This window comes from Cibotium barometz, chromosome 16 (genome assembly GCF_041138505.1).
Source record: "Cibotium barometz isolate CiBa-2024 chromosome 16, ASM4113850v1, whole genome shotgun sequence".
Lineage (NCBI taxonomy): Eukaryota > Viridiplantae > Streptophyta > Polypodiopsida > Cyatheales > Cibotiaceae > Cibotium > Cibotium barometz.
Genome location: NC_141061.1, coordinates 59,032,881 through 59,054,225, shown reverse-complemented (window position 1 = coordinate 59,054,225; position 21,345 = coordinate 59,032,881). Strand labels below are relative to the sequence as shown.

At 42.5% G+C, this 21,345-nt stretch overlaps 2 protein-coding genes across 2 annotated transcripts in view; both read right to left on the bottom strand.

The window, feature by feature from the left end:
- Positions 1 to 5,810: 5,810 nt before the first annotated feature.
- Positions 5,811 to 21,345, bottom strand: part of LOC147630795 (dynamin-related protein 3A-like) — a 63,021-nt gene continuing 47,486 nt past the window's right edge. Inside the window, exons 12-20 of the mRNA XM_086810781.1 lie at positions 8,072 to 8,209; positions 7,887 to 7,991; positions 7,661 to 7,783; positions 7,529 to 7,574; positions 7,278 to 7,426; positions 7,014 to 7,160; positions 6,873 to 6,925; positions 6,682 to 6,781; positions 5,811 to 6,562 (exon numbers count right to left, since the gene is read on the bottom strand). Of these exons, the coding sequence (XP_086666907.1) occupies positions 6,248 to 6,562; positions 6,682 to 6,781; positions 6,873 to 6,925; positions 7,014 to 7,160; positions 7,278 to 7,426; positions 7,529 to 7,574; positions 7,661 to 7,783; positions 7,887 to 7,991; positions 8,072 to 8,209 (1,176 nt within the window). The 3' untranslated portion in view covers positions 5,811 to 6,247. The remainder of the gene's footprint in view (positions 6,563 to 6,681; positions 6,782 to 6,872; positions 6,926 to 7,013; positions 7,161 to 7,277; positions 7,427 to 7,528; positions 7,575 to 7,660; positions 7,784 to 7,886; positions 7,992 to 8,071; positions 8,210 to 21,345) is intronic.
- On the bottom strand, positions 14,091 to 17,360 carry LOC147630796 (uncharacterized). Its single transcript, XM_086810780.1, has one exon. The coding sequence runs from the start codon at positions 16,708 to 16,710 to the stop codon at positions 14,539 to 14,541; it is 2,172 nt and encodes a 723-aa protein (XP_086666906.1). The 5' UTR covers positions 16,711 to 17,360; the 3' UTR covers positions 14,091 to 14,538.

The following is a 21,345-nucleotide window of genomic DNA, read 5'->3' as shown; positions in this document are numbered from 1 at the left end:
AAGAATATAGAGATATCCAAACAATGCAAGTAAAATGTTATGAGAATATATTTTATGCCCTCTAAAAAATATTATTATATCCTCTTAGAGAATTCACACGTTGATTATCTTTGTATCATGCCAAATTATGTGAATATTGTGGGTGATGCCATTTTAAATATTAATACATTTGGTGCAGATTGATGTATGCTTGCGGCTACCTATGTTTGTTGTTGCAGTTGGTTTGGTTTGTATGGCAGGGTGATTTCTAGAGTACTTATGCCCGATAAACATATGTGTGGTGATGGTTTATATGCCTATGGAATAATTATTTACCAAATTTTTATTGGATATTTTATAGACGAAGAAGACTCGGAAGATTGAGGCAAAAGCACATAAAATAATTAATTTTAAAAAACAGTCATTATTTTGGACAAGCTTTGTAGTTATGTGCTAGCTTGTGCACATCCATTTATTTATTTTTACAAGCTTAGAGTTAAAGCATAGACTTGCAAATATTTATTTTGTAAAGCTTAAAAGCTTTCCCCTAGCCCCAAGTAATCTAATATTGAAGAGCTCTCTATTTTGAAAAAAGAGAGAGCGTCGTGCAAGAAAAAAGCATATCTTTTGTATTTTTGGAGGCTATGGCCTATTTTAGCAATTGAAAACTTTTAAATACTCATGTGTGAAAAATAGGCCATATAAGAGGGGAAGATTGAACCACAAGTTCGTGTCGTCCAAGAGCTATGTATTTTCATGTGCTAATTTCTAAAGCTTGATTTATATTAAATTTGTAGAAAGCAATACCTTAAGTTGAATGATTGAATAATTATTTTTCTTGAGATGTTATCTTTCACATATTCCTAGATAGGGATCCTTATGTCAGTGGTATTATTCTACCCTCTTAGATAATTCGGAGATGCTTGGATTATCTTTGCGGCATGCCAAATTATATTAATATCATGGGTGATGTTATTTTAAATATTAATATATTCGGTGCACATTGATATATACTTGTGATTGCTATGTTTATTGTAGTCGGTTTGTAAATAGCAAGGTGATTCTTGAAGTACGTATGCCTGATGAACATGTGGCAATGATTTGTATGCCTATGGAATAATTATTTACCAATTTATTATTGGATATTTAATGGGTGAAGTGGACTTAAAAGATTGAGGCAAAAGTGCATAAATTAATAATTTTAGAAAACATTCATTATTTTGGACAAGCTTTGTATTTATGTGCTAGCTTGTGCACATCCATTTATTTATTTTCAACACACTGCAAGAAGGGGTAAAGTCTCCCTCCTACAAGTGTTTACAAATTCTCTACTACTATAGAATCATTATCTTCTTGATTCCTTGAAACCATATACAAAACAACTTTCATTGATAGTATACACCTTGACATTCCTTGTATCACAAAAACTAAAGAGATGTGAGTGAAACAACATGAAAAGTCATCAACATTTTAACCATGTTGCATTTGAATAGAGTTAATGTACAAAGGAATAGGTAATTTCATACAACAATGCTGTGTCAATATGTAGATCTATAGCATACATGCAAAGATTGAACCAAGTAAGATATACACAATAATATGCATACATGGTAGTATAGAAGATGCATCAAAGGAGGTAAGATATGTACAAACACCAAACCAAGTAAGATACATACAATAGTATATACACATAACTAAGTATAGAAAGTTTCCTAATAGCAACTAAGATACGCACATGATCTATAAACTAAGATTGGAAGGAGCAACCAAGTAAGATACTATATAGATATATATAAATATCATACCAAGTATACATGGATGAAACAATACAAGTAAACATAAATGATTTTCATATATACTATACATGTATACATAGAGATCATATCAAGTATATATAGATGAAATAGTACAAGTAAACATAAATGATTTTTATATATACTATACATGTAGAGATCATATCAAGTTTCTATGATTTTTATATATACTATACATGTAGATGCATAGTAGTAAGAAACATAAATGATTTTCATATATACTACACATGTATACATAGAGATCATATCAAGTATATATAGATGAAATAGTACAAGTAAACATAAATGATTTTTATATATACTATACATGTAGAGATGCTAGTATACATGTAGATGCATATAGTAGTAAGAAACTTAAGAGAATAGAAAAAGATCAGATAGGAAACAAGATACAGATAGAGATCAAATCAAGAATACAGAGATATCAAAACAATGTAAGTAAAATGTTATGAGAATATATTTTAAGCACTCTTAAAAATATTATTTTACCCTCCAAGATAATTCATGGACGCTTCGATTATCTTTACGTCATACCAAATTATGTTAATATCGTGGGTGAATAGGCCACACACATGAGGGAGGAAGATTGCACCCAATATTTGTGTCATACAAGAGCTAAGTATTTTCATGTGCTAACTTCTATGCTTGATTTATGTTGAATTTGTTAGCAATAGCTCAAGTTGAATGATTAAATAATTAATTTTCTTGAGATTTTGTCCTTCCCAAATTCCCAAATGGAAATCTTTGTCATAAACATACATGTGTGAATACTAGCATACATGTAGATACATAGTAAACATAGAGGTCATACCAAGTCTATAGATATGAAACAATACAAGTAAACATAAATGATTTCCATATATACTATACATGCAAAGATGACAATATACACGTAGACGCATAATAGCAAGAAACCTAAGAGAATAATAAACATAGATGAGATGGGGTACCCATGATACAGACAAAGATCAAATCAAGAATACAAAGATATCAAAACAACGCAAACATACATGTGTTAGTACTAGTATACATCACAACAACGGTGCACAATCTTGCAAGAACCTTAAGAGATTGGACAAATTCTATCTCATACCCATTGAGAAGAAGAATTTTTATCTTTATTGGGTGATGCTTTCAAATTTCTTCTTGGACCGTTGAATATAGAAGATGTGTCTCACAAAATCCATGCTCATCAATATATTAACCAAGTTTAGTTGTCAATAAAGTTAGTCATTTAACTATGTCAATTCTTCTGATGTGGATTTGTGTGAGTGAAAAAAGGGAAACAAAACCATACACAAATACGAGGAGGTGACATAAGTCTACCATGAATTTATAATCATAGGAAAATGTGACATTCCTTGTTAAGTCATATAAGCACCTTCAGTGTTGAAAGTGTATAATGTTACAAAGAATATAGCATGTTACAAAGTATATAGCATGTAATAATGTACTCACTTCAAATCTGTTCTAGAGCATTGCCATTTGCATGTGAGCAGCTTCTGAGTTTTTTTGGTGAATTGGGAATTGGGTCACACAACCATGACTCTTTTAGAACAGCTTCAGTACAATTTGGTATTACTGTGTGTTCTAGACTATGTTACTCTATTGAGGGCTATGGTGCTGGTGGCCCAAGAGAACTGAAATCAATTGCCTTGCTTAGAAGTGGCCTATGGATAAGCAAGCTACCAATGAAAGCAAGTGAAACTAGCTGTGGATCAACTATTGCAAGTGGAGCTAGTGTAACCATAGCTCAAGGTAACGGCAAAGGGATCAACTCTTTGCTGGGGCTGATATTGCACTAGTGAACAATCCAAACACATCCTTTTACAAGGAAGCCATCTTATAGCCCAAACTGTCTATTTCGGCTGGCATGGGGCTTTTCATACCCAATGATGGGATTAGCATCCTGGTTAGTGTGGGTAGAGAGGAATTTCATGAAGCATGATCTCACTATCAAGTACAATCATTATAATTGTACCAATGAGTTGTCAAACAAGTATCATCTCTCCCATCAACATTACGTACAACCATTATCATTGTAATCTAAGTTGTCAAATTGTACTTAATCAACCCATCGCCATCACTTCCTAAAATTGTTTTGCCAATTTTTTTCATTGATTTAGGCATAGTTTTCAACTCCCAACTCCCAACAACCTTGAAAGAGAGAATTTCTTGGGGATAACCCATTCTTTTGATTTGTCATGCTTGCTTCAATTCTCAATCAAAACCCTAGAAGGCACGAATCGTGTGCAAAGTGAAGACCTAGAATTAAATATCGAGAAGGTAGGACCATGATGAACATCCATTAAAATAGATCAAGAACCTCACAAAGGTGTGTTTTTCAAATTTCTACGTAAGAGGAGGGTGGCTGACTAAGAACATGGATAGTGAGCTAAAGAAACAAGAAAGAAGATGAAGCCAACATATTGAATAGATGCCATTAAGGGGAGGAATGCTTTGAGGTACGGATTGCTTGATTCCAAGGGCCAACTCAATTTAGGGAAAATATGCTACATAGTTGATTTTTTCTCAATTTTGGAAAATTTTGCTTCAAGTGGAGATGGAAGATGAAAATAAGCATCAATTTTTTCTAATATTTAGTAATAACAACATTAAGAAAATATTCAACCCATGTTGAATCATTGATATTCCAAACTTGATAGTCATTTGTCGTGTTTTCTAGCCAACTTGTCTTGAGACAAAAGTTTGGCGTCTCCAGAGGCTGAGACACGTGGCTACAAATTGTCATCCACCCATCTCCAACCTTGTAGTCACTAACCGACCTTGCAACCGATGAGTGGATGTAAGAAGGCATGCCATGTACTTTACTTCTCCCATAGGATAAGTCTAGTTCTTGAGACAATGTGATGGATCGTGTTCACTTTCTACACACTATAGGGAATACTTCAAGTTGTGCAAGGCACCAAGTTCATTGGTCATACAAACCATGAAGAAAGGAGATTTCTATGTGAAGTACAGTATTGGACATCTCTCGCAGTATAAAGCTTCTCTAGAAATGATTTGGTGCCTTGGGAAAATAATTCAATTCATTTCATTTAACTACTGGCTCTTCATTCACCTTTAGGTCCTTTCTACATCGTCTTTATTAACAAGGTGTATCACATCAATATAGCTGCTATGGGGGATGTGGGTACTCTGTTGCAAAGGCTTCAATTAAAATATAAGCTCACTTCAGACTTCTCTTACGCCCTCTCAATATAGCTGCTATGGGGAATGTGGGTACTGTGTTGCAAAGGCTCAACATTCAGAATCCTCATAGTTCCCTTGACCAAGCACATGCTACAATCAAACGCACTCTCAGCCTGCAGGTCATGCATACATGCATAATGCTAGAACTGACGTAATGGAGCATTGATAGCCACACGTATGAGGAGAATAAACTACAATTAGAGTTTTTCCTTGGGGTTAGGAGTTAAGAGATACCATAGACTAGCAGGCCAATTAGGTGCACTTTGTGCGTTCATGAATCCTGGTGCACTGCCAAATCCAAAGGATATTTCTCCATATTGCATGGAACATGACAAGCAAGCTGATCCTTTATATAGAAATCGCATACTCAAGGGCTACATCCAGTCTCACTCTTAAGGTATATGGGACCATGGCTGGGTATATAAGCTGCCCATATGTTGCGTAATGCGTATACGTAACCGTACTGGTTTACTGCTACATAATTATGGTAAACAGACTCACGAAGGGATGGAGGGTTGCCTTACTGTTTATGCAGTTTCTTGTTTATAATTGTCGCGGAGCTCCCATTAACAATGAACAAAGGGCCATTGACAGGAAAAGATAAGCGCCATACCTTGGTGGCACATTTACAATGACAAGGCAAACAAAGTCTCTGGTAGATGAACAAGCTTAGTAACATGTGAGATTGCCACTTACCACAGTGAAATGGATGACACACCACAAAAACAAATGCAGACGTCTACACCTCTCCCAAGGAAAAAACCTAAACTATCACAGCCGTTTGGAAGTAGATGGTCTCAGGAGTCCTGATAGAACCGGTAGGCTACTTGTTAGCAGGGAAAAATGCCTCCACCAAAAAGAATTTGCAAAGAATTAAAACAAATTGCATGTATACATCAGTCACAGAGGACGAGCAAGGAAAGGCAGCGCCTGGACGGCCATCCTTCTGATTTCATGGCCACCACCCAGTCACCTTAAGGTGTGCAAATACCCTCTTGAGCATAAAAGAACTATTTCACAGCTCAAAGAGTACTACTTTTATTTACCCTCATCTTTGTAGCTTTACTTGCATGCAGCAAAAAAGTACATCAAGACTGGGTAAAAGCACAACCCCATTGGAAAATCTGAAAATGGACCAACATATTATGCTGACCTACTTATGGACTGCAATGGTACCCATTCCCCTTTCATGCTTGTGCCATTTGATCCATCTTTTTGGGTATGATGTGAATTTATTATGCCTACGTATGAATAGAAGGATACGCAACTCCAGCATCTCCAATACCATTCGGATGAAGGCTGTAGCTACTGTTGAATGGTGACGATTGCTCCCCGGAAAGATAAGACTTCCTGGACTTGCTGCTCTTAGGCGAACTCATAAATGCAGCACTTGGACTGTGTGGTCCCGACCCATGCAAATCACCATTGGCCATGGAGTAGAACGAAGGTGCAATACCAGAAGCTTTAGCCAATGAAGGGGGTAAGCCGGTGGCATCTGTCACACTTGCTGCCCTGGTAGAAGGAACTTCATAGTCCAAAGGTAGCTCTTCCAATGTCTGCAAGTAGCATTAAATGTTTTGAGCGATTGATCGAGTCCTTTTGAAGGGTAATTCCAGCAGGAGCACATTTCTCAGCTCTTTCCAAATGTGTGCTTGCAGAGTACACTGAGACTTACATAAGCAGCTTGCTGTAGAACACGAAGAACCTCCTTACAGCGTTTTCTCTTCACTGCTACGTCCTCTCTTTCTTGAAGCATCTCTTCAAAAAGATGTTCCCTAAATCCATAGCAAAATATCAAAGTTCAAAGCACTCCCAAAACTACAAACTGTAAGTGGGAAATCAAGACTCTGAATGCCTGTGGAGCACCTGTAGAGCTTTCTGATGAATATGCTGTGAAGCTCACGTTTAGCATGGTTCACCTAGAATACACACAAGCCAATGTAGCACTCATTACCAGAATCTTCAAACCTGCATTCTTTGCTTGCTCAAGCTGAGAGGCGGCCTTACCAAAAAGTGCATAATTGCCTTAGGCACAGCATCTTGGACATTCTTCCTGACAATATCGTAGTAAGACTTGATCAGAGATCTTGTGACCGATATCTCTATCGAATCTTGCTCTGATAGGGCATCAGATGCTCTTAGCACAGCAGGGGGCTGTAAATGGATATACATGCTTAGTTTAGCATAAGTCATATAAATCACTATCGAGGAGTAATGCACAAACATGTGTCATCCAAATCTTGTTATATCCATATCTTACAAGAGACTGACCTGCTTCAGTTGAATACTTGCAAATGTAGGCTCCAAGTTGGGCACAGGTTCGTTCAAAGCTTTACTGACAGCGCTATCCTTGCCGTTGGTGCGAACGTCACTTCCTCCAAAAATAGATGAAATGCCCCAGCTTCCACCAGAAGTACCAGCTTTTCAAAACAAACCAAACTCAAAGGCTTTGGTGACATGTCACAAAAACAAAGACAAACTGACTAACACCACACAACCTTTGGATGAATAATTATTCCCACCTGCAGAACTGTTGCTTTCAGAGAGAATGCTTGCGGTTCTAAATCCCTGGAAGATGAAACAAGCTTCACTTCAGGCCTCCACAAGTTTCAATATAACTCAACAAAGATTCAACCATCCAAAAACCTACGAACATGATCAGCAACAACTCCTGGTGCAGATGTCCTTGCAAAAATGGCTCTTGATTTGGGTCCCTTCTCAGAATGCACTGCTACAGAAACTCTCTCCGCTGGTGTATCCTTCCATTCAGGAGAATCCTGGAACATGCATTCAGAAGCACATCATGCTGGATTACCACAACTCAGAACTCCAAAACAAAACAAAGCAGAAAAAGCTCCATCAGATAAAAAGTCAGCAAACCTTGGTAGGAACTGACACCTTAGTGCCGCGATTATGCTGAGAAGCTGCCTCCACAGCTTTGCTGCCACCAACAAAGGAAGGGTGTGAAGTATTGATATAATCCATCTGCACATCAAGCAAAAGCATAAGGACATTTGCAGCTGCAGAAAGTGTAAGGTGAAAAATGGGAGTAGAAAGAGACGCACCTCCATTTCAATAAGATGGCATATCATAGTCTCTGCAGGTGCTAAACCTTCCCGTAAAAAGTTGGACATAACCTCCTCAATCCTTCTGCGCAACACAGGAAATCGCTGCAGTTCATGAGTCTCACAGCGATGAGAAATCTGCACACATGAATAGCAATTAGCTGATACACAAGACAAATATGCACCAGCAGAAAATTCACTTAAGATCCTTAACTATCAGTAAGTGCGCGCATGAATGCGGTTCTGTATGACTCCTATTGCAAGATACAACTGTGAAAAGAGAATCATATACACATCACTGAGGGCATTTGCAAGAAAAGGCACTAACCTGTTGGAATGTGCTTGGTTGTCCATGGAAGCAAAAACTATTAATGCAATTATGCTTACGGTGATGGCATTTGCAGGGTTATAGAGGTACAGCATCTCCACTTGGAATAGAATATGATTGGATCAATCATATTTCAGGTTTCCATCCAGCATCTGCATGAAGCAGTTACATCGTGGCAACAATTTGAAGTGGCACATATCAACCATGATGATCTTGTAAACTTGCACTTGGGCAGACATCATCGGAAGCTTCAAAACACTTTGCTTCTTTCATTTAGGGCCGTTCACAAGCTTCCAGCACCCGAGGCTGACATGGAAATCGAGAGGTGACCAGCCGTGTGTGAGGCAGCAAGGCATCCGTCAACCATGTTCACACAAGCAGCCTTTTTTTTTTCCCGAGAAAAGATCCTTTCATTAGTTATATAAAAACCGCCCGTAGGGCTACAAAAGATCCTCTCCTGCTCATAAGAAAACAGAGCAGAGAACAAAACAAGGCAGCCAGGGAGACTCTCCCTAGGTGCTGAAAAGTACAAGCATCAGTACAAAGAACTGAGGGGCTATATCATACAATAGGAGGGGGGAAAAGCCAAACACGTGGCCTGTAGTGCCAACGGGGGGACCCCGCCTGTAGAGTATAGAAGGGGCCGCTGCGCCAAGTAATGTGAAAAGCCTGGCGCCGCAAGATCGCCTCATCCGAGTCGCCCCAGATGCGGTCATACTGTCCTCGCAGGGTGTGGATCAACTCCTACCAAATCCCCCAAACAATCTCTGCTGGTGGCTCCAGTCTCCCCTCAAAGGCCCCGAAACACCGGGCCCTCCAAGTGAACCACAGTGCAAGCTCTGACAGCAATCAGGATCTCCAACTGTGTAAAGGCTCCCATCCACCGTGGGGCCACTAGCTCGAGAGGCGTGAACCACTCCTCTGTGAGTGCCTCCTGAATGTCATCCCTCATAATCAACCCCCCTCTGAAGTGACTCAGCCTCTCCACCTGGATCTCCTCTGGGAGGCTGCAAAAGGCCTGTCAATCTCCAAAACTACGTGCTGGGCCTGCAGCCAACAGTCCCCAGGCTAAACGAGGCCGAGAACCCAGCATATGACCCTGCTCTGTGCGAACCGCTGGGCTCCAGATGAGCGACTGTCTGGCCCGCTCCTCAACACAAGAAGGAGGTCTCTGAGAGAGCCCTGGTCTCAGCAACTCCCAAGCTCTCAGGATGCTCAAGGCAAATCTGTCCTCCCATCCTCTACTGAGGCCTGTCCTCCTCATCTCTATGAAGATCCATCGTATCTCTGGTGCCCAAACGCCCCCTGCTGGGGGAGCCCGAGCCTGCAGCCACTGCAAAAGAAGCTCTTTGCCCAGTCTTTCAAGTTAATCTCGTGCCTACTTAATCACTCTTGTTGGTTTCACAGACCCTATGTCGTGATGCTTGTTTTCAAGTACTTTTTTATACTTTGTTTGTAAAACCCCTAATTAATAGTCTTTAATTTTTAGAGGTCCTTCACCATGAACCTTTGGTGTTATCCGGATAGCCATTGGGTGGCAGGTGGGAGGCAGTCTTGTTGGGTGTCGACTTAACCCAAGACGGGATGCCGAGTTAGGAAGTCTTGTGGTGATGGTCATACTCTAGGATGCCTAGGCCGAAGTTTCCGGATGGCTTATAGACAACCAATCGAGCTAACCACAAGAGCCAAGGACATGGATTGGGATGTGAACATGGTGGTATCTTTCATCCTTGACTTTGCATGGATTAGATTGACCCTCAAGTTGACCTAAGGTTTCACCTCGGTGCTCATAGAGGAACTATTGTTGTCACAAGTAGGGAAGGGACTTCCGGAATGACAATAATAGACCAACACTTCAAATACCAAAGACAAAGCATCATAACATAGCGGAAGAACCATAAATAATACAATAACACCGCACTGAGCCAGAACGGCCAGCCCCCCGTAGAAACTTTTCTTCTCTTTAATGATATGTGAACACACCAACTTATAAAAATTATAAGTCACTTTAGTGAATAAAATGCCATGCTGTTTTTGCAGTATGGCCATCTTTTCAGGCCAAACCATGCCAATAAAAATGCTCTAGCTTTCTTCTGTGGAAAATCCCCGTTCACATCAAGATTGGTGAAGGGACCAAATGGTGACAGTTGCTTCAAGGTTGGGTTGTAGGGGAGAAAGTGGGCCATTCCACCTACGAGATCATGCTTAACATGGGTTTTATATGGGGTGTGCTCTAGTGGTATGGGACGTCATACTATATTCTTACGAAGGATCTCTCGATACTTCATCGGTTTCTTGTCTCGGATACTCTATGCTTTGGCATAATTAACCTCTGGTAACTGTGAGGAGAAGTGCTAGTCTTTGAGTTACAACAAGATAAGAACTTTCTTGGTTGTCTGAGCATTGGCATGTCCCTTATATTAGCCAAATGATATTGATGCATGAGACTCCTCAAAAGTACATAGAGAGATGAGAAGCTTGGGACTTCTCGGTTAGACTGAATGTCTATTGGCCCAATGAAAGGAACTGCCTCAGACATGGCAGGAGAGTCCTCCCTCATCACCTCATCCCGTTGCCCACTCACCCAAAGGGTGTTGAAGGGATGAGAGGGGACTAAGGCTAATAATAATAATAATTATTATTATTATTATTATTATATATACACCATATTTTTCCAAGCACACAGTCAACATGTGGGATATAGCTCAGCCACGCGTTAACGTGAGGCAACGACATTCCAATGTCCCCCTTGTTTTGGTCAGTGAGCACACAGCTCCGCTTCAACCATGGACAGAGGCAGGCACAGGACCCCGACCTGGCATCGACCCCAGTAGTAGCAGGCTCACCTGAGTGCAACACAGGCCCCAACGTGACCTCAACCCACCGGCAGCCACCCCTGGGAGCTTTGTAGCTCTAAGCATGTCATAAGCAGAGCAGCAAACACTGAGGAGCTAGCGACAAAGACCAGCACAATCAAAATCCTAGCGCTTTGATACCACTGTTGGCCCAATGAAAGGAACCACCTCAGACATGGCGGGAGAGTCCTCTCCCCCCCCTCCCCCATAACCTCCTCCAGTTGCCTACTCACCCAAAGGGTGTTGGAGGGATGAGAGCGGACTAAGGCTAATTATTATATATATATCATATTTTTCCAAGCACACAGTCAACATGAGGCGACAACATTCCAATAATGTCTAGACCAGTTGACGGTTGGACCGTTTAATACTCCAAGGTGGATGTAGTTCCACGGGGTTATTTTGATTCCACGACTTTGGATTTTATGCCTTTCGATTGGGTGTAACCCATGGACATAGGACGTACATGGAAGTTGATGGGGAGTTTTGCTTGCCCTAAAGTAGACGTGAGTATTTAGTAGTTATATGTGGAAACACAATCTCTGTTCAGTCTAAGATGAGGATTAGACAAGAGAGATCTTGTACTAGAAGTACATGGCACTAGGACTTGGTTGTGCATTAGCCAACTAGTGTTTGCCGACAACTAATGCAAGATGCCATTTGGTATGATAGTTGACTTGTGCTATCTAGGGCTGCTACGGTAGAGCTTGTTGCACTTCGTAATTTAGCTCGTGGACGAAAGTTGGTCAGCAATTGGATCTTTGTAGCACAATCGACTTACAATTTTCATAGGTAAGAGGTAGTAGACTTGAGTAGATATGACGGACACATGTTCGAATCCGAGGATTCTCTCACATAGGCTTGTCTCCTTATGCAAATTGAAAAGAAGGATGGAAGCATGTTACGTCTCAACAAGCCTAGAATTAGGACTAGGGACATGTGCTAACCAAGAATCAGGGTTAAGATTAAGGGATTAGTTGGGACGTGGGGACCTGCAAGGTTCAAACATGGACTAAGGATGCTAGCAAGATCACGTTTAGATTGACTTAGAGCTTATAATTAATAGCTTGCAGCTAAAAGCTTATAAATAAAGCAAGGACCAATAATAGCCCGGTTTATTACTATATAAGTGACCTTGGGGTCACTTATTAGAAAAGAGGTCAAGTACTCATGCAGTGGCTTGGGGCTACCAAGGAAGCGTACAAGATCTCGTGGCCATGGAGCTGTAAGGTGGGTGGTTCGTCCTAGTGGTATGGGACACTAGTATGATGATGTCGGGTCTATAAAACCTCGTTATGGTTTCAGTTCTAGGCCAGTTAATCCTTGAGGGTGGTCTCAAGAGACCTAACAGGTTACTCTTCAAGAAGAGCAGACAAGGAAGAACAAATCGCTAGGAGATGCTAGTAGAGAAGATCAAGCTTGCTTCTCCAGGGGAAAAGACAAAGTGGACTCGTCTCAGGGTGACACCTGTCATAATATGCAGCGGAAACAAAGACGAGATCTGAAAACACCAAGAGCAAGTGCACAGCAGAAAAACACAGAATTGAGAGAGAGAGAGAGAGAGAGAGAGAGAGAGAGAGAGTGAGAGAAGCGTATAACTTTGCTATATACACAAGAAAATCCAGCAACACAATATGTGTAGTGTGGGGTGCAAGGGGCCATTATATATGGCCCCATGCTGCTGGTCGGCCAGCAATAAACAGCCGACAGGAGCAATAAATGCCCACGACCAGCACAGGGTGCAGTCGGCCAGGTGCTGGACAGCAATCGGGAGAAAATCCACTAGTCAGCCAGCACACAAAGGTAGCCGACAGCCCTCCCACACCCAGAATGAAATGGGAAATAGGGAAAAATATGGAAAGTGGGAAAAAATGAGAAAACACCTAAATCGGGCGATTTTGAACTTCCAAGGAGATTCTCTTCATGGGTGATACCCTGTTGTAGAAAGAAGCCAAATCCTGCCAAATACCTCTCGCCAACGTCATATGTTTTATATGATTGATCACCTGTGGTGTGCAATTAAGGAAGATGAAAGAACAGACTTTGGCATTGACACGATCCCGTAACTGTGCCTGTGCCTCCCGTTCCTTCCGAATAGAGGGTAACTCCCCTTCCTCTAACTCCAGCCGTGGAACCCCGACAACAATGAAATCAGTCTAGTCATAAGACTCCAAAACAGATTCCATCATTACCTTCCATATGCAGTAGTTGTTTCCGTCCAACTGACGGTCCACCGGGAACGTGGGGAGTGTCGGGATCTTCATGTGCTTCTCTGCCATCTCAAGTAAATCTGCCATTGCAGGGGTGTAACTGAAAAAGGAGGGTGGGTGGGAAAAAATGAAAAACTAAACTTGCAAGTGGCTCTCCAGCAACACGGCCCACCTTTCACTTGCTTCTCCTCTTCCCATATGGCCCAAAACAGTCCTCCAATCAGCACTACAAACAACTCCCCTCTTGCTCACACAGTTCCCATGATCTTTCAAGAGCCTAGTGCTCTAATACAATGTAAGAATATGCAGCGGAAATGAAGACAAGATTTGAAAACACCAAAAGCAAGTGCACAGCAGAAAAAACGCATAATTGAGAGAGAAAGAGAGAGAGAGAGAGAGAGAGAGAGAGAGAGAGAGAAGCATATAACTCTGCTATATACACAAGAAAATCCCGCGATACAATATGTAGAGTGTGGGGGGCAAGGGGCCATTATATATGGCCCTATGCTGCTGGTCGGCCAGCAATAAACAGCCGACAGGAGCAATAAACGCCCACGACCAGCACAGGGTGCAATCGGCCAGGTGCTGGACAGCAATCAGGAGAGAATCCACCTGCCGGCATAGTTTTTTCAAACGTCAATCAAACGTCAAACGCGAACGAGTATGAAAGTATGATACGAGTTTGATTCAAACCCTTGACCTGAATCAAACGCAACCCTAATTTTTTAGCATTTTTTAAACAAATCCATATTTACTTGAACATTAAAACATCATAACATGAAGCACCTCAAAACTAGCAATTGAATTGAAGCAAATGAAAATTGAAAATTGAAATGCGCATTGTGCACTGCGCAAAGTTCAAACTGCAGTGTAGACTCTAGAGTGACTAGTGTAGAGTCTAGACTCTAGAGAACAAAAGCCAGCTGATACAAAATGATAAAGCCAGGGGAAAAAACCCCTCCTAAAGAAGGTAAAAAGTGCCCTGGCAACTACAGAACTAAACAACAAGGAAGGAAGGGGAGATGGTCATGACTCATACAAACTAGACTCTACGCGAGTCTTCACCTAAATGAATCATGATAGATCATTCTCTGAAATAGAGTCATCCTCCCCTTCTTCCTCCTCCTCCTCATCATCATCATCATCATCGTCGTCGTCATCATCATCATCATCATCATCATCATCATGCTCACCAAGGGAACTGGTGCCAACGATATCACTTCTGCTTGCCCCCGTATGCGATAATGAGGCTACAACATCCTCTTGCTCCTCTTCTTGTGTCTCTTGCAATGCAAGAAATCTATCATCATCATTCTCCTTGTTAATCATTTCCAATGTGACCTCCATCTTTTCGTAGCCTCCTTGCTTGATCTTGTTGATAAGGCGAAGGTTGGTGTGAATGTATACAAGATGCTCTGTTCTTTTTGGAAGCAACTTGTTCCTTCTCTTTGTTTGGATAAGAGAGAATGTGCTCCAATTTCTCTCACATGGGGAGGCACAAGTCCCTTGTGAGAGCACCCTTATAGCCAGCTGTTGCAATTTGGGTGTCTGGGCCCCAAATGTTTCCCACCATTTGACAGCTTGATGCATTCTTTTCTCATCTCTAGCCACAGCACGAGCAAATGCACCTGCTTCGGACTTATAAGTGTCAAGTTCATCACATAGAACACCTTGCATATCCACATCATATTTTGTATATCTCTCCATGACAGTCATCCAACCTTCATGCACCTCTCTGTCACCACCAAGATTCTTAGCTCTCCAAATAGGATGCAAAACATAGGCTGCAGCATGTAAAGGTGAATGCATCATATCCCACCTATCCACACTAAGATTCTTAATGTCTTGCAGTTTATTTGCATCCACTCCTCCTACAACCTGCAGCTTCTCAACCATGCGATCTGTCATCTCATACATGAGACCCATGGTGGCGCCTTCTCTATCTGCAAGACGAAGGATCTTTAAAATAGGTGCACAAATTTTCACAATCACTTTAGCCTCCTGCCAAAAGCTTGCACCCAATATAATGTTAGCCACATCCAAGCCTTTCACGGTACGTGAGACCTTTTTCCTTGTCCAAGCTTCACTAACAACCATACGACGCAACCCATTGTAGCATCTGTCATCCAATAAATTCACCAGCATTATAAAAGAGTAAGCAAAGCGCGTCATCGATGGCTTCAATAATTCCTTTTTACTAAATTGACGATACAAAGCAAAGATTGTGTGCTTCCGTGTAACAAATGTCACAATTAGATTTGCTTGAGCCAAAATAGGAGCAATCCATTGAAGCTTGCCAATATCTTCCAACAATAGATCCAAACAATGACAAGTGCATCTAGTGAAGAAGATGTTAGGCCACTCTTGCTCGATCAAATCACCAGCCCGCAAACAATTTGAGGCATTATCCATACACACCTGCACTACATAATCGGGGCCAATATCAAGGATTACATCTTTCAAGATGCCAAAAATATACTCGCCAGATTTGAACTCCCCACTTGTATCAACTGCTTTTATGAAAACAGACCCATATATGGATGTAGCCATTACATTGATAATTGGCCTGCGCCTTGCATCTGACCATCCATCACAAACAATGCTGCATCCATATCTCTTCCACTTTTCTCTAATGTCTAGCAAGTCACGATCAACGCATTTGACTTCATCCACAAGCTCTTTTGTACGCAAGCTGTTATATGAGGGAGGCTTATAGCTTGGCCCAACTTGCCCAATTGCCTTCACCATGTCAAGAAAATATGGGCTTCTAACTTTCCAAAAAGGAACATCTTCCGCATAGAAGAAGCGACGAAGAGCAATGTTTGCCTCTTTTCGTGCTTGTACATCCCAAGCTTTAGCTAGAGCACCCTGTGTCTTTGACACCTTCTTTCTGCTCACGTGCTGTTGAGAGCTAGAAGGCCCAATACCACTTGCAACATTTGATGCATGTACATCGACACTACCATGAGAAGCCTCTCCCAAATCAGATACGCATGCATCAATGTTTGCCATGGAGTCTTGCACTCCACCCACATGCAATCTGCGACATACATCTTTTACATTTTGGGGTGCAGCATTACATTTTCCCACACCATGACCTGATAAACCAAGAATATGTGCCCTTATTCGCGATGGACCACCATCCCAAGTGTGCCCACAATATTTGCATCTACATGTAGTCTGGCCTTTTTCAGTTGTTTTCAAAATGGACACATGCTCCCATTCAGCTTTGCGCTTTCGTCCCATTTGCACAAGTTAAAACCCTGTTACCAACTTACCTGTATATTCGTCCCGAGTCCCGACTCCCACCTGCTGAGTCCCACCAGTGGAAGGTGCTTGCTGCTGCTTGCTGGCGAGTGGCAGTGCTGGGCCTTCAAATTTCAGTAGAGAAAGACTGCTGCTCGAGAATCGATGGGCTGTGTGCACTGTGTGCAGGGCTGACTAAGCCTGCTGTGCCTGCACAGTCACGCAAGAGAGAGAGATGGGCTGTGTGCACTGTGCAGGGCTGCCTCAGCCTGCTGTGCCTGCACAATCACGCAAGAGAGAGAGATGGGCTGCCCGGCTGTGTGCACTGTGCAGGGCTGCCTCAACCTGCTGTGCCTGCACAGTCGAGCAAGAGAGAGACTCGAGAGAGTCTAGACTCAAGACACGATGGGCGGGCAGATTCGTCACTCGAGAGAGAGTGGGCGCAACTTGCAAGAGAGATACGCTCGACTCCCTTGACACGATGGGCGGGGCGAAATAGAGAGAGACGGTGGGCGGGGGCGCAAGAGATGCGATGGGCGACGAAGCGTTAAAAAAAACCCCCAAAAAAGTCCACGTTTGAAATTTTTTTCAAACGTTTTTTTTTTCAAACGTTTGTAAACGTTTGCTTCGCGTATCAAACGCGTTTGAATGCAACTATGCCTGCCGGCCAATACACAGAGGTAGCCGACAGCCCTCCCACACCCAGAATGAAATGGGAACAATAGAGAAAATATGGAAAGTGGGAAAAAATGAGAAAACACCTGAATCGGGTGATTTTGAACTTCCAAGGAGATTCTCTTCATGGGTGATACCCTGTTGTAGAGAGAAGCCAAATGCTGCCAAATACCTCTCGCCAACGTCATATGTTTTATATGATTGATCACCTGTGGCATGCAATTAAGGAAGATGAAAGAACGGACTCTAGCATTGACACGTCCCGTAACTGTGCCTGTGCCTCCCGTTTCTTCCAAATAGAGGGTAACTCCCGTTCCTCTGACTCCGACCGTGGAACCCCGACAACAATGAAATCAGTCTAGTCATAAGACTCCAAAACCGATTCCATCATTACCTTCCATATGCAATAGTTGGTTCCCCACCGGGAACGTGGGGAGTGTCGGGATCTTCATGTGCTTCTCTGCCATCTCAAGTAAATCTGCCTAACTGAAAAAGGAGGGTGGGTGGGAAAAAATGAAGAGCTAAACTTGCAAGTGGCTCTCGAGCAACACGGCTCGCCTTTCGCTTGCTTCTCCTCTTCCCGTATGGCCCAAAACAGTCCTCCAATCAGCACTACAAACAGCTCCCCTCTTGCTCACGAAGTTCCCATGATCTTTCAAGAGCCTAGTGCTCTAATACAATGTAAGAATATGCAGCAGAAATAAAGACAAGATCTGAAAACACAAGAGCAAGTGCACAGCAAAAAAAACGCATAATTGAGAGAGAGAGAGAGAGAGAGAGAGAGAGAAGCGTATAACTCTGCTATATACACAAGAAAATCCCGCGATACAATATGTAGAGTGTGGGGAGCAAGGGGCCATTATATATGGCCCCATGCTACTGGTCGGCCAGCAATAAACAGCCGACAGGAGCAATAAATGCCCACGACCAGCACAGGGTGCAATCGGCCACGTGCTGGACAGCAATCAGGAGAGAATCCACCAACCGGCCAACACACAGAGGTAGCCGACAGCCCTCCCACATCCAGAATGAAATGGGAACAATAGGGAAAAATATGGAAAGTGGGAAAAAATGAGAAAACACGTAAATCGGTCGATTTTAAACTTCCAAGGAGATTCTCTTCATGGGTGATACCCTGTTGTAGAGAGAAGCCAAATGCTGCCAAATACCTCTCGCCAATGTCATATGTTTTATATGATTGATCACCTGTGGTGTGCAATTAAGGAAGATGAAAGAACGGACTCTAGCATTGACACGATCGCGTAACTGTGCCTGTGCCTGTGCCTCCCGTTCCTTCCAAATAGAGGGTAACTCCCCTTCCTCTAACTCCGGCCGTGAAACCCCAACAACAATGAAATCAGTCTAGTCATAAAACTCCAAAACAGATTCCATCATTACCTTCCATATATGCAGTAGTTGTTTCCGTCCAACTAACGGTCCACCGCGAACGTGGGGAGTGTCGGGATCTTCATGTGCTTCTCTGCCATCTCAAGTAAATCTGCCATTGCGGGGGTGTAACTGAAAAAGGAGGGTGGGTGGGAAAAAATGAAGAACTAAACTTGCAAGTGGCTCTCCAGCAACACGGCCCGCCTTTTGCTTGCTTCTCTTCCCGTACGGCCCAAAACAGTCCTCCAATCAGCACTACAAACAACCCCCCTCTTGCTCACACAATTCCCATGATCTTTCAAGAGCCTAGTGCTTTGATACCATGTAAGTATATGCAGCGAAAATGAAGACAAGATCTGAAAACACCAAGAGCAAGTGCACAGCAGAAAAAACGCAGAATTGAGAGAGAGAGAGAGAGAGAGAGAGAGAGAGAGAGAGAGAGAGATTTTATTAACGTCTTCCAAAAGACCGAACTCGGCCTATGAGACAAATGAGTGTACCTGTGTATAACTCTGCTATATACATAAGAAAATCCCACAATACAATATGTAGAGTGTGGGGGGCAAGGGGCCATTATATATGGCCCCATGCTGTTGGTCGGCCAGCAATAAACAGCCGACAGGAGCAATAAATGCCCACGACCAGCAGAGGGTGCAGTTGGCCAGTACAAGGGCAGTCGGCCAAGTGCTGGACAGCAATCGGGAGAGAATCCACCAGTAGCCGACAGCCCTCCCACCCCCAGAATGAAATGGGAAAAATATGGAAAGTGGGGAAAAATGAGAAAACACCTAAATCGGGCGGACACACCAACAAAGGCCCTGGTGTATATATACAGACAATAGATGACTGGTAACAACACCAACAAGAAAGAAAGATGTCATTGATGCCACAAGCGTGGGCACTACATCAACGAGTGTCATAAACGACTTACCAAGCTGAAGACTGAAGATGAATCAGCAACTCTGCTACCTCTACCTCTGACGAGAAGTAGCAAGAAGAAGATGCAACAAACCTCATCCAGGATAGCCAAGCTTTCTAGCCAACAACCACTTACGAGTATCTTATGTAAGAAATGATGTATGTAGGTGAGACCTTTAGGGACACTTGGCATCATGGTTTGACATGAGGCATATGTGCTGGCACCGTATAGATACACCTTGTAAAGGGGGATCCCTCTTGTAAAAAGACCATTATTATAATGTTATGTGTATGCCCAATCTTTCAAGTTAATCTCGCGCCCTCTTGATTAATCACTCTGGTAAAACCCTTGTGATAAATTCCTAGTCCCAACATCTGCCACTCATCTCTCCGCCTTTGTCATTCGCTATCCTCCTCCTCTTATGTCCGTCCTCCCCCTCTTCTTCCACGTCTTCTCAACACAAGTGTGGTGGTAGCATATGTGGTGGCAACGTATAGATACACCTTGTAAAGGGAGGTCTCTCCTATAAAAGGAACATTATTATAATGTTATGTGTATGCCTAGTCTTTCAAGTTAATCTCGTGCCCTCTTGCTTAATCACTATTGTTAAACCCTTGTGATTAATTCCTAGTCCCAACATCCTTCTCGTCTCCCCCCCTTTGACATTCGCCACCCTCTTCCTCTTGTGTCCGTCATCCCCCTCTTCTCCCGCCTCTTCTCAACACAAGTGTTGCGCTCGGATTGTCGGGTCTATGAAACTTCAATAGGGTTTCAGTTCTAGGTTAGATAATCCTTGGGTGTGGTCTCTAGAGTCTGGAGACCTTACAGGTTACTCCTTACATATGCTATGATTAGTGCCACATGTAAACATGGGCTAACCAAGGGCACTTTTCTCCCTTTGGGTTTTTCTCCTCGGATATTAGGTGTGAAAGGACACCACACTTATTTGATTATATTATGATATTGTGGAGTCAACTCCCTTGCTCCACACATCTTGTATCTATCTACTTTGAGTACCAATCATCTCACTCTCTCTCTCTCTCTCTTGAGAGCTTGCTGTTGTGTACATCTCTGTGTGTGTGTTCATTGTTTCTCTGAAACACTAATCTCCCAACAATGGTATCAGAGCATGGCTATTTGTGAGTACCGCTGCCGCTTCGTGCACAGCCAGACTCCAATCGACGGAAAGTCAACGCCAAAAGTGCCTGCAGCAACCCTTCAAAATCAAGTAACTGTTCTTTGATTCAAATCAAAGGGCTTTCGTGAATTCATTGCTTCATTGCAACATTCAAGGGCTTGAGAACTTAGACATGAATGAAGGTGATAGTATGGCTGATCATTGTACGAAGATCCACGATCTTCGAGAGCAGTTGCTCAACATTGATGAGGTCATTTCCAAGAAGGAGTTGGTTTCCAAAACACTATCATCTTTGCCAGAAACCTACTTGAATTTCCACACATCGCTCGCTCTATCTATGCGGGGTACCTCTGAACCAATCTTGTTTGAAGAGTTGGTTGGTTTGTTGCTACATGAGGAGCAGAATCGGAAGAACAAATCTTCTAGCATGCGTGGTGATGGGGCTTTTACTACCCAAGACAAGGGCAAGGGAAATGCCAACCACAGTTTTCAACCAAAGGCTGATTCGGGACAGTCT

Excerpts from the sequence above, each read along its gene's own strand:
- LOC147630796 (XM_086810780.1), bottom strand. The coding sequence starts at position 16,710 with ATGGGACGAAAGCGCAAAGCTGAATGGGAGCATGTGTCCATTTTGAAA.